General features: G+C 26.7%; 1 protein-coding gene across 1 annotated transcript; it reads left to right on the top strand.

The window, feature by feature from the left end:
* Positions 1-406: 406 nt before the first annotated feature.
* On the top strand, positions 407-2298 carry LOC120069570. Its single transcript, XM_039021363.1, has 3 exons — positions 407-821; positions 933-1080; positions 2036-2298. The coding sequence occupies exons 1-3, from the start codon at positions 625-627 to the stop codon at positions 2129-2131; spliced, it is 441 nt and encodes a 146-aa protein (XP_038877291.1). The 5' UTR covers positions 407-624; the 3' UTR covers positions 2132-2298.
* The last annotated feature ends 11879 nt before the right edge of the window (positions 2299-14177 follow it).

Genomic DNA, 14177 nt, shown 5'->3' with positions numbered 1-14177 from the left:
TTTCTAAATATACAAAGTGTATTTACTATCATGACAATAATGAGAGCAATTAAAGTTATAGAATTTGTACAAAAAGTCAACATTTTTAACATACAAAACGATCTAAATAAAATATAAAAAGAAATCTATCCATCCAAACTTAAAAGTACAGCAATAATTAACGTAGAGATCCAAATATTCCATATATCTTGAAATATGTGGGGTCTTTTTTCCACTTTAATTAATTAATGGTTGATTAGGGTTTGACCCTTCATATTAAAAATAATAATAGTAATAAAATAAAGGGGGGAAAATGCATAAATAAACCTAATATTTTTCCATTATTTTTCAATTTGCTCTTAACTTAAGAAATTTCAAGTTCATGAACACACGAAACCCTAGAAGATGATCAAAACCCCTAGCAAAATGTCAATTTTAAAAAAAAAAAAAAAAAGAAAAGCAAAAAAACTTTCTTTAATCATTTGAATTTTTTGGGAACTCGATGCCCTCCCCCTCACTAACCAAAATTAAACTTTATATTTTTAAACAAGTATATATCCAACCGACCCTAATTAAATTGTACTTTAATCATTATATATATTGAAGAAAAAAGGAAATATTATATATATATATATTTGTCTGGTGATGGTTTTAGTTCATGCATTAAATAGCTCCATATTTTCTAAATCTTTGCCGGAAACCGAGAAGAAAGCCACAATGCAGGAGAACAGATACGATGGTGGACACGAACAAGGCGGCGGTGGCGGTGGCGGATGCGGCGGCGAATGTTACTTCGTTTTCATGAACTATGATCCTGAATATGAACGTCTTCGGGCTGATCGGTTAGTAAAAGTGTTGGACAACAATCTAAAATCGGTTCTTTTTATTAAAAAAAAAACAAGTTTTTAATTTTCTAACATTTTTTTTAATTTGATATTATTTTTGGTATGAAGATCTGGGGAAGGGGTAGATGAGCTTGATCTGTATCTGAGTAGAAAACACGATGAGATTCTGGGGAGGTGGTTGGAGCCCGGAAGTTACAGAAAAATTTCGTCTTTTCTCATCGTTGACGGGTTTTCGGTCGAGATTACCGAAGATCAGGTATTTAAGGTTTCATTTGTTAACCATTTTAATACAATATTCAAGCCATTACAAAAGAAAAATTCAGATTATATTCTTTTGTTTATTTTATAATGTTTCCTCCTTTACTTTCACATTCACTTTTTGAAATCAAATTCAACTTTGATAATTAAGAAATAGTTCTTAGAAATACGCATTTTTTCTTTAATATTTTGTCGAGATTTTTAATTTTTAATTTTTTTATAAGTTTTCTTAAGATTTTTAAAATGGGTAGATAGTGAAAAAGAAAATGGAGGTATAACTTATAACTTAAAAGAAGTATTTTATAAGATATAAGTTTATATTTTGGAGTGATTTTGAAGTTTGTTAAAATCATTTTTACTATATTCTAAATCACTCCAAAACATACAATTAATCACTTCTAATATTAATTTAATATTTAATTTTATATTTTTGAATATAATTTTATATTATCAAAGTTGGTTTTGAATTATTCTGAAAATAATAGAAAAAATAACTTCCAAAACATTGTCCTAAAAACACAAACCCCAACGCAAAATCATTGCCAAAACAAGTTTTTTTCTCTCTCTTTTGGGTTAAAGATGTTAGTACTAAGTATAAAAAGGAAAGAAAAATTGATTTTAGTTACCATAAAGTTTAGTTTGTCAAACTTTGATTAAAAAAGATTTGTTGAAAATAAATTAGGAAATTATTGAAAATTGTTAATTTATAAAGAAACCTTATTGTCCCAAAAGTGAACATTTAGATGGTATTTCATTTTCTTTTTCTAGGTTGTTAATGAAAGAAAATAAGATAGCCTTTAGATTTGTAAAAGGGAAAAGGACACATTAACTTCAGCTTTCTATTCCCACATAAATAGTTTTAAAAAAAAAGGTCTTGGAAAAATGATTCAAAATAGATACAACTAAGATTTTCTTTTAATGATAAATGGTTTGGTTTTTTGATGATTAAACAGGCAAATGTGCTTAGATGTGCAGAGGGAGTGAGGGTGGTGGAGAAGAATCAAGACCAGCCTCTCATTAATGGAACATCAAGGGAAGAAGGTGACTAAAACACAAGGGAAAAGAAAATTAGAGAATTATATTTGGAATTTTCTAAATCAAATCTTGTATCGTTAACAACTTCGAGGTTAAAGGTTCGTAATCTCCACCATATTTGAAGAATTAAATAGATTTGTCTTGTTAGTTCATGAAAATAAAGTTTCTTAAATCAATCACAAACCGAAACAAAACTCAAAGAGATATGTCATATATGCATTATTGTAAAAAAAAAAAAAAAAAAAGAAAAAGATAAGAAGTCATATATACATCTACTACAAAATAAAATTCAAGGAGTTTGAATCTTCATCTTCCCATTATTGAATTATAAAAGTGAAAAAATTACAATAGCTTTTTTCAATCATGCAAAAGATATCTAAACTTTTATCTTGTGTTAATCTTGGAGTTGAACCTAATACAATCATAGTAGTTTTTCAACATAGTCATTTCAGCTAAAGATATATATAAGCTAGAATATTTAAGTATGTTTGAGAATGATTTTAACATTGTTAAAATCACATTTGCAAGTTCAAAAAATTATTCAAAATACTATTTTAATCATTGAAAATCAATTTTGACCGTATGAACATTATGTTTAAAAGTGAAAAAGATTTTGAATGATAAAGACGTGATTTTAAAATGATAAAATGATTTTAATCCTTCAAAAATCACTTCCGAGACTGTTTCAGCTTTGAATTGATTATCAGTCTTTAGGGTTTTTTTCAAACAACTAATAGAAAGAGATGGGAGAAAACAAAAACAATTGTGAAAAAGTTGTAATTTCCTGTTCTAGTTGATTGCCATGGAACATGGGAATCTCTCATTGCAGGTTGCTTTTCCTAGTTAAGGTTAAAATGAAATGCATTTTGAAAAAGAAGTAAGGAAAAAAAAAAATCAAACTTGAAAAAAGACTGTCATTTGTGGGTCCATGTCCACCTCAGTTCATCACATGCATCTAAAACAATTTCATTGGCCCTTTCCCATTGCCCTTAGAATAAGTTGAGTAGCTTTTCATCAATGATTTCCCCTCATTTATATTATATTTCCTTTTTTTTCAAGGATGGAAGATAGGTTATATCTCAATTATTATATTTAGCCACTATACTCTAAGTAACATGTTTGTTGATTTTAGAAAGTAAACATTTTGGCCTCTAAATTCTACCTCTCAAATTATATATATTCAATTAGGGTTCAATAACATGTAACATATACGGTTGACAGGGAGTAAAATAGTCTTTTACTATAAAGTTTAGAATCAATACAAAACATAAACGTCGAAAGTTAATAAGTTACGCAAATTTTGACATAATATATTGCCATAAAATAAGACATCAAAATTAGGTTAAAAGAAAAATATTTTAATAAGATAAAAAAATATTGAAATGATAATTAAAAAATAATAAAATTTGAAATCTATTGAAGTGGCATTTCTATTCATTACTTATTGGAGAAGACATACCTTTAGCGTCCCCTCCCCAGGGCTTCGAACAAAGCGTTGAAATCATGTCAATCGCCATTGGCGAAGCCCTTGAGGGAGAGAAAGCAAAGAGTATATCTTTTTTGAGGAGCCTCATTGCTTTTTATTTACTTCATCCTTCTTGAATGAGATTATTGGTTTAAGTTATACCCTCTTTTATAGGGTTCAAAAAGAAGTTTTTATGATACCAAATTAAAGTTTGGAATCTTTTGTTTTTGTTTTTTTGTTTTTTTTTTTTTGAACTATGGACAAGAGTGAAATTCACTAATCCTATTTTTTTGTTTTTGGTAAGATTTGTTTGATAACGATATTTTATCTTGATCAATCAATTTTATCGATTTTTTTAATTTCACGTTCGAGAGTGATTTTAAAATTGTTCCATTTTTTCATATTCAAAATTACTTGAAACTCGTCTTTAATCACTCAAAATTAATTTATTATTTCATTTTACACTTTTTAATACACTTTTTATATCATCAAAATAATTATTAAAACATAATTTGGAGTAATTTTGAAAATGTGAAAAATGATTTTGACTATTTCAAAATCACTTCCAAACATACCCTAATACAATTAGACTTAATTAATCAAGACAACCAATTGTTGAAGGCTAAAAATTAGCTCTTAGGGCAACAATACATCCCTACAATATACTCTAGCATAGTTGCTAATTTTCAACATTTTTAATTTAAATAAATAATATAATCCATATATAAATGGTAATCCGAAATTTTGAGAATTACATAAAGATAGTAAATATCTTCATTTTTTTAACCATCTCTAAACAAAGGTTGAGTCTTTAACAAAATGTAAGATCTTTTATATATCTCAATTTTATACAACTAAATAATTAAAATAATTTATCTAAAAGATACTCAATTATTCAAAAACATATTTCAAATGGATTGAAAATATGAATCAAATCTAAATGGAACCACTTTTATTTATATATATATATATATATATATATATATATTTTGTCACATGTGGATTGCATTGGTAGAGAATTTACTAAAAGTGACTTAGCTCAAACAAAATTATATCGAAAAAGAGAGAATAATATTTTTATAAATAACATATGATAAAATTGAAAGCATTAGATTACTTTTCTTCCATTATCATTCAAAAAAATGCCTCTTAGGAAACTCCATGAGGCAATTAAATAAGGGAATAGAGCATATTAACCTTTTATTCTTAGGAATTTAATACCTTATTCTTAATAAGGATGGAAAGAAAGTCAATACAAAATGGCATTTTCCCTATTTGACATTCCACATTTTATTAGTTATATATACCTTATCTCTTTCCCTTTTATCTACCCTTTTCCCAATTGCATTATATCTAAAAATTCCTATAATATGAAGAGATTTGGTTCAATAATTATTTATTCTATTGCCAAAATTCAGTTCACCATTTAGGGTGTTGCTAGGTGTTTGTTCAAAAAAATTCCCTTGCATGAGGAACAATGATCCAAAAACGTTTTTAGTACTATCATAGTATGAAAAAAAAAACATATATTATATCATCGTTTATTGTTAGTTATAAAAGAAACATTTAAGAATAGTGTGAGGTTCACGAAATAAAATAATATATCATTTAAAATTGTGTTGAAATAAAAATATGTATTAATGTAGTATTTCAAGAATATGTGGGGCCTGTGACATAAATTTTTGTAACTTTAAATTCTATTTTAACTATATATTTTCATCTTTTATTTACTTTTTTCATCTTTGTACTTTTAAAATTTTATAATGTTGGCATAATAAGAGACCTTTTTAAATATAAAAGAATATTTAAAAATATTTATTTTTTATAATAAAAAGTTTCAAAAGTACACAATTTTGAAACTATTTCTTAAAAGTGTAAATAATTTTTTAATTTTTTTATTTATAAGAATTATTTTTTTTAAAGCATAAAGAATAAAATAGATATTTTTAAAATAAGAGATCAAAATAAATAATTTGAAAGTATAGAATGAAAAATAGAAGTATAAAAACTAAAATAGGCTCTCTGTCTTTCATGAAGAATTATATATAAAAATGAAAATAGAAATAATATAGTGCTTACATAATTTCCTCTTTTCAATTAATAATTGGTAATCATGACTAGCTAAATTCTTGTATTAAGATCTTATTGAAATCTATTTTTTTTAAAAAAAAAAAGAAGAAGAAAAAAGCTCTAACAAGTAATGGGAAAAAAAAGGTTAGTTTTTATTAAAATCCATGTAGTCGAAATAAAAGTAATTTTGTTGAGTGCAATGGAACCACAATTTTTTTTTTTCAGTTAATAGAGGTGGAGACATTTCAATTGCAGACCTCTAATTCAATTACTAAAATGCATATCGATAAGAAAATAAGTTTAAAATAATAATTACTCAAAAATAATTTAAAAAATATAATATTTTTTATTTTTATTTTTTACGAAAAATGCCAAAAATTTATTATTAGTTATGAAATGAATTCGAAGGTTAAATACAAATCTCGTCATTATATCTTCAGTTTTGATTCATTTTGATAATCATACTTTCAAAACATTTATTTTTGTCTTAATATTTTCAATTTTAGTTTATTTTAGTTTTTGTACAGTCAAAATTCTCAATTTTGATCTTTGTTCTTCCAATTTTAATTCATTTCAATCTTTGAATTTTTAAAGGGTGACCATTTTGGTCCATTCATTTTTAAGGGACCAGCATAGACATTTTGAAAATATAGAGAGCAAAATGAATAAAAATTAAAACTATAAGGACTAACCTGAATGTTTTAAAAGTATATAGACTAAAATAAATTTAAAAAAAAAAAGTAAAATAGTATTTAAACTAACATGGTTTACTTTTTGAAAGACTTGAGAGTAAGATTTTAAAGTTTCCACTTCTATTTATTCTTCCAAATTCTTCAAATGCAAATATTATAAATAAAGAGAACAAAATATTGCCTTCAAAAAAAAAATCATACTCCCAAAATAAAGAAAATATTTGTTTGATAATATATATATATAATGTGGGCACTTGTTGATAGTGTAGGTTATGGTTTCAAATATTTTCAATGTAACTTTTGAAATTTAATTTATTNTATATATATATATATATATATTTTTTTTTTAAGATTTTAGAGTTTTAATTTCGTTCGAGAGAGTTAGAGACCATCCAAATTAAACCAGGCGTCCTTGACAAAAATAATTACATTCCATATTTCTCATCAATCTGTATTTCACAAAAAGAAAATAAATATAGAAAATATATTATTTTCCCTATATTTTTCCTACAACATTGAAGCTAATGTTTCAATATCATAATGTTTTCGGTTTGTAAGTCTCAATACGAATCTTTTCATATTTATTAAGAGGATATAACATTAGGTTTAACTTTTAAATTTAATGATCATTTTGAATCTTTTGATTTCATCTTATTAATTTTAGAATTTACACTGGTTCTATCTTTTTTTTTAATGAAAACAATTAAGATGTCAAAATTGATCATATTCTCAAACAAACGAGTGTTAAACTTCTTTTTGATATTTTTCCTATATAATGATATTTAAAAAAATTAAATTAAATTAAATACCGTGATCTTCATTTAAAATTTTAACCACGTGACCTATTGACCGCATCCACCTATAAAATCTAATAATTTTTACTCAAAAGTTATATATTGATCATAACAAAAATAAAATAAAAGATATATACCCAAAAATAATATCATAAAACATAGTGTAATTAAAAAAAATAATCCATCAACACAAAGAAGGCAGCCCATGTTCAATATTTGTTCCTCAAGGGACATTTTCGTCCTTTTCTGCAGCTAAAGTTTATGTCTCATTGCAGATGTTCAAGAAAATACTGGTCTAATTTGTTTGTAGAAGGCCACTTGATTTATGGGCTTTTCTTATGGAACATAATTTTTTTAAGGGGTTTTGACATAAAATACCTTAAAATAGGATTATATTACATTTATGTCTTGAATATTTCATTTTTTATATATAAAAAGAATTATTGGATTTTGTTTTTCCACTCATGTTTACAATTTAGGCCTTGGTGTGTATATATATATAGTTGTGATTCTCTCTCCTCCATGGTAGCCTTCATGCTCATCAATGTTTTTTTCAAAAAAGAAAAATCATTGACTCTGTCACTTCCTCTTTCTTCCCCCTCCCTCTCTTTTCTCCTTCTAGCGATTTCACACCCCTCCACTGTCACAATTTGCCCGTCAGATTTGGCCGATGCCAGCGTCGTGGTTCACCAGTTCACCGTTTGTTGCCACCATTCGGCTAACCGCCGCCGCCACCATTCACCTATTGGATTCGATTGTCGACTTCCACACACCACCGACCGTCTTTCCGTCATCTATGGTCTCTCTCTCATCTTTCCGTCGCTACCTCTCTCCTTCTGTTCACCTTGCCACCGTCGACAACACGCCTCCCGATCCAGCCGTTGTCTCCCTCTGTTTAGGCTACTAACTAGCTGCCATCACCTTCTTCCTCAAATTCAGTGCATGGAGCGAATCTTTCGATGCAGGGCGAGCAGATCCGGTGCATCTTTCGGCGTATGGCGAGAAGATATGACGTGAGGCATCTTTTTCGACTCAGACTAGGAGATCCGACATGTGATTATTTTTCCAGCATGGGGCGAGCAGATCCAAAGGGTTATTTCTCCGGCATGGGGTGGACATATCCAATGCGGGATGAACCGTCTGCGTGGTGTTCTACATGATGACGGTCGATGATGATATATAGGGTGGTTTTTTGTATATATACTAGATATATACTGTCATATGAGGGTTTTATATATATATATATATATATAATTGTAGTATGATACTTTTAGTTTTCGATATATAGAATGGTTTTTTTTCATATATACTGTGATATACATATATATATATATATATATATATATTTCTTTTTCAATATATAAAGTGGTTTTTTTATATATACTATGATTATATATATTCATTTCCAATCTTACTAGTGTATTTTGTATATTGTTTATAATATTTACAAACATCTAAGTAAAATGTTAACGTATATTTAAAAATAACTTGTATCTAAACTATGGTATATATATATATATATATATATATATATATATATATATATATATATATTACTTTACTAGTATATTTAAAAATGTTTTAAACCCATTTTACTAGTTATTTTATATATTGGTTTGAATATTTGTAGACATCTAAAATAACGTTCGAAGGTATACAGACATACATATCAGGGCGAAATATATTGACATACATATCAAAACATATTTATATCAAAAATCAACGTGAAAAACAAAATGATGATTATGTGAAGAATTGAATCAATCTCTAATTTATATACTACAGTATATTTCATATATTCTTTAGAATATTTTTAAATACCTAACAAAATGTTCTAAGTATATTTTAAATAATCATGAATCCGGGAAAAAAAAAAAATACGTGAAACCAATGAAAACAGAAAATAAAATTTCATTAAATGCATTTTCTCTCTCCAATTAAATTAAATAAAAGAAAAAATCTCAAATTTTCTCCCTTCATTTGAAAATGTTAAAAAAATCATATTAAATACATTTTTCTTCTCTATCGTTAAGAAGCTTCATAAATAGAGAAATATATATAAAAATTAAAAATAAAAATAATAAAAAAGGTTAAATTTATCCAAAAAAAAATAATACTAAAAGCCTTTCTTAAAAAAAAATAAGACTTAAAAGGACATTTTTGAAAAATATGGTCTCTTTTTACGTAAAAATCTCATTCTTTTTAATTGTTAATGGGCCGTCCATTTTACACGGCCCGTTACATTTTACAAGTGGGCCTAAGGAGGCCATAAGGTTGATGGAAGAACATTTCGTTTGAGTAGGGGGTATGTGAAATTATTGTGTTTCAATTATTATACTTTGATATTTGCCGAATCCTCTCAAATTAAAATTTGTTTGACAAATTTTCATTTTAAAAAACAATGTAACCGTATAAAATCCCTAACATTTCGTGTTCTAATCAGGATAAACAAAATCTTTTAAATATTTATTAGAATACCTTGAATTTGTTTGTTGGCGCTTCAAATAACTAAGTACGGGCATCGCTAATAAATTCGTATTTAGCATATTTTTTTATTTATAGTTATTTATGATTATGATCTTAGGGTTTAGAGTAGTGCGCTGTATAATACTGTTCTCCCTCGGACAGAACTAACATATCGTTGAACCACGTATATTTGTGTATCGATTTTCTTTATCTCTACGTTTCTTTTTGTATTCTTTAATTGTCGATTTCGTAACAATATTTATATTTAAATTATATCAATTATCAATATTAAGTTAAAGATATGTACAATTTGATTTTTGTCACTGTCACATTGAAATGGGGAGTGGCAGTGTGTTAATGTTCATACTGTATCATCATATTTTCTTCGATGGTAATAAAAACAAATCTCTATGAGGTAGATGAGAGGAAAAAGTAGGTGTTAACTTTCAAAAGTGGATGTTTTTGTTCCAAAAATCATCCTATCATGATTTTCTAACATTATGAAAAAAAAATATCCCATAACGAGGATTTATTACTATGTGTTGTAGTTATAGTAACAATTGAGATCGTTTATATTTTAGAGAGTATATATACGAAATTGTTTGAGATTTATTGCTATCTTGTAGTTATGGTAACAATTGAGATAATTAATATTTTAGGGAGTGTGTACATACAACATTGTTTGAGATTTATTGCTATCGTGCAATTATGATAGCAACTAAGGTAACTAATATTTTAAGGAGTACTTGTATAAAACATTGTTTGAGACTTAGAAGTCTCTAAGTTTAGATGCTGTATCTTTGTCTTAAATGTGGGGTGAGATATTATTTGAAAGTTGTAAGTTTAAATATTGTATCTTTATCTTAAATGCGGGTGAACTGTACGGTGGGATGTTCTTTGTCTAGATGAAGAGTGAACACTTAATATCGTCAAGCAACTTTTATTTTCTTTTAACTTTTTTTTGTAACTTTATTTCTATGTCAAGTTTTTCTTAGGTGTTATGTAATTTTATTTTTTAATTAGGTGTCATATAAAACATTTATTAGACGTATATGACAGTATTGAATGAAATTTGGTATTTATTTGAGATATTTTATTTGTCAATTTGATCTAATAATATTCTAAATAAAAAAACAATACAAATTTAATACAGTTTTTTTATTGCATAAATAGACTTATCCTTGCGTTATAAAATATTTGTCAATACCAAATGGTACTCATATTTTTGGCATAAATACTTCCGACAAATTTTTTATCTTTGTCAATGCTTTTTCGCATCGGAAAATGGCTTCATTCTTGTAGTGAGGGGGTTGGGAGATTTTCTGTTTTATTGGGGTTTCTAATTGATACATGGATAGGTATTTGGAGGATTTTTTTCATTGTATTAAATTTCAATAGAAAAGTTTTGCGGTTTACAAAGCTATCGGAGATAGGTGTAAAATCAACTTTAATTTTAGCATGAAAAATCATCGTTCTTGAAAATGTTGTTTTCAATAAGGGTTTAGGATCTACCACGTTTTCTCATATTATAATTTTAAATTTTTAAAGGCAAAAGTTAGGTCTCGCACTCATTTTCCTTGAATATGATTATAATTTTACATATATTTATGCATATATATTTCATGAAATTCATTATTACTAATGAGTATTTAGTTTGTGAGGTTGTCTTTTTATTTACCTGTATTTTTGTTTGCTTGTATTTATTAGCATGTTACATACTTACCCACATTTATGCATATTACGTACACACTTTTCCACATTTTATTTTTAAATATTTGATCCAATTTATCATAATTGATTAATTAACATGTTGGTTAACCATATTCTAAAATACGAAAAAAAAAAACATTGACTTATCAAATTATCTATACAGCCATGAAAAAAAATTCAACAAAAATAAAAACAAATCCACTATATATTGTCAAGAATATCCACACTTGACATGTATCTATGCATATATACAACAAACATGTAAACAATATGTGAGTTTTGAGATAGGTGAAGAAATTAGCAATTGTTGTATTATTGATTACTTTTGGGTTTATTAGTTTTTTTTCTTTTTTTTTTTTTAAAAAAAAATCTTTGTTCAGATTTTGTTTATTAATTCTCTTTCACTATTCTATTCTTTTCTTTTCCTTTCTTTTTCTTCAGAAATTGGTTTAGTGAAGGAGAATATTGTCAAATCTTGAGAGTATTTTAGTCGCAATAACTTCAACAAACCCTCTTAAATAAAGATTTATGGTCTGATTGGAACCTCATGTTTTGATGGATCTCAATTCGTAATGGATTTTAATAAATTCCATCGTTTTGGTACTACATGAAATAGAATGATTTTAAAATTTAAAGTGATATCAAATTCAGTTTTTACTTTAAAAAAAAAGTTTCTGGACTAAAATGTTAGGATTTTACGGAATTTCATATGATTTGAAAATAAATTACTTAATTAATCTTGTCAAATTTTAATTTTTAATTAATATATTATAGTTAAAAATTTGTATTAGTAAATTCTTGATTTTTTCTTTTTTAGTTACCATCTAAACGCAAAATTTTAAATACATTCATTTCAAAACTTTTTTGTTTCAATAAAATAATTAATTTTAAATCATTTTTTAGATTTTAAATCACAAGATTTAAAACATTTCTTAAACGTTCTAGAATGAAAGAGGAGGAGCAAATGCCAAACGCTACATAGAGAGAAAAAATAATAATAAAAGCTTGGGGAAGTTTGTAGGAGAGAAGATGGTGTAAAATGAATTAGAAAAATATGGACACATCCGCTACATAATTAATTAATGATAACAAAATAATAATACTTAGGTGCCTACATCCATGGTTTAAAAATTCCATATCTAGAAATTTTGATTGGAAACATTTTGAAAAAAATTCGAGGACATTCAAAATTTAGAGAATATTCCGATTCCCCCATTTCAACGAAATTATTTCAAGAAAATTTCAAAAAAAATACGTCATTTCGCCAAAGGATTAAACCTTTTTATGGACTACTTTTTCTAATTTCCAACTTTCCTCAATTTTTAGCTTTATTGTCAACCCAAAATTTCATTTATAAAGAAATTGAATTTGTAAAAACCACAAAAAATAACATATATATATTTTTAACCTCTTTCAAACTTTTTTCATTAAATTTTCACACTATTTCACCTTCGAAATGAATTGATGTGAGTTTTCTTTCTTTAACCATAAAAAAACTTTCATAATTTTCACATCATTTCATCTCAAAATATTCCTAAATTTTATATTATTTTGTAATTATTTTCCATTTCTTTTTTAAATTTCTACTCTCAATCAACATTTACAGAGATATTTACAATAGACAATGTTATTTTACTTTATAGAAATTGTGAATTAAAATTTGTTAATTATAGTCTAATTAAACCACAATCAAAGTTTCATAAACTAATTATAACAATTCTCATCAATTTTCATAGATATTTCCATAAAATTGAGACCTCGATATTTTCCATCGATATTTCAAATCTTGGCTGCACCTATGTTTCATACTACCCTTTTTTATGCACACATCAAAAAATAACTTGTTAATAATTAACAAAATGGATTATTGGGTGCAACAAAAGTTGCACAACGGATGATGAGTGCATGCTACACCCATGGTTTTTTTTCTAATCAAAATACCACCTATTTTTGGAGAATTAAATTATATGGTATAATAGAAAATAGGTGTACATAGTCCAGATTAGACTGGGTTGGAAGATTTTTGTAGACCAACCCAAAAATTGATAATGAACCCTATTATTTCTTTTTTGGAGGGTCAACCCAACCTAACCCAACCCAAAATTTCCGGGTTGAGCTGGATTGGGTCACCGGTTCTGTTTTTTTTTTTTTTTTAATTTGACTATTTTTTTTAAACTTATATATATACTAAGTTGGGCCAGATTGGGTCACCAGATTGGATCGGGTTTGGTCACCGGTTATGGTCGGGTCGGGTCATGGTCTACCCTAGACCCAACCCGAATTTAACATTTTTTAACCCAACCCAAAATAAAATCTAACCCAACCCAACCCTTGTGGTTTGGGTTGGGTAGTCCAGGTTGGTCGGGTTAGAATTAAAATTGGTTTGAGGCTATGCTTACTAATCAATAATTAAAATTGCCACAAACGTGATAGGTTTACATTTTGACCTAAGTGCAAAGGGAATCTAAAAAATCCATTGTTGTTACTTACTTTCATAGGAAAACGTAATGAAAAAGGAAAATGATGAAAAGTTAGTAAAAAAGGGAGTGTAGATTCCACATAATAATTACGATTATAAAACAATGTTAAACAACAACAAACATAATCAAATGAGACCGGCATCTAAATTAATTAAGAGGAAACACTGCTCATAGTAATTAATTAAACACAAACGCGACTATTTTTTTTAATACATATGAGTTGGTAAATAATTAATTGAAGGTTGGAAATGATAGGGAGGCAAAAATGGAAAGAAAAAAACAATAACATGTGTTCAAAAGAATTATTAAATATAATATGACCTAATATTAAAAAAAAAACGAATGATAAAAATGCCAACACTCGAGTTCGATTCATGAAAATA

The sequence above is a fragment of the Benincasa hispida genome, chromosome 1 (genome assembly GCF_009727055.1).
Source record: "Benincasa hispida cultivar B227 chromosome 1, ASM972705v1, whole genome shotgun sequence".
NCBI classification, from domain to species: domain Eukaryota; kingdom Viridiplantae; phylum Streptophyta; class Magnoliopsida; order Cucurbitales; family Cucurbitaceae; genus Benincasa; species Benincasa hispida.
This window is presented reverse-complemented; position numbering and strand designations above follow the sequence as displayed.

Bases quoted from the DNA above. Each gene is read 5' to 3' on its own strand.
- LOC120069570 (XM_039021363.1), top strand. From the start codon at position 625: ATGGTTTTAGTTCATGCATTAAATAGCTCCATATTTTCTAAATCTTTG. The intron at 822-932 runs GTTAGTAAAAGT...TTTGGTATGAAG, and splicing joins GAACGTCTTCGGGCTGATCG to ATCTGGGGAAGGGGTAGATG. The intron at 1,081-2,035 runs GTATTTAAGGTT...ATGATTAAACAG, and splicing joins TCGAGATTACCGAAGATCAG to GCAAATGTGCTTAGATGTGC.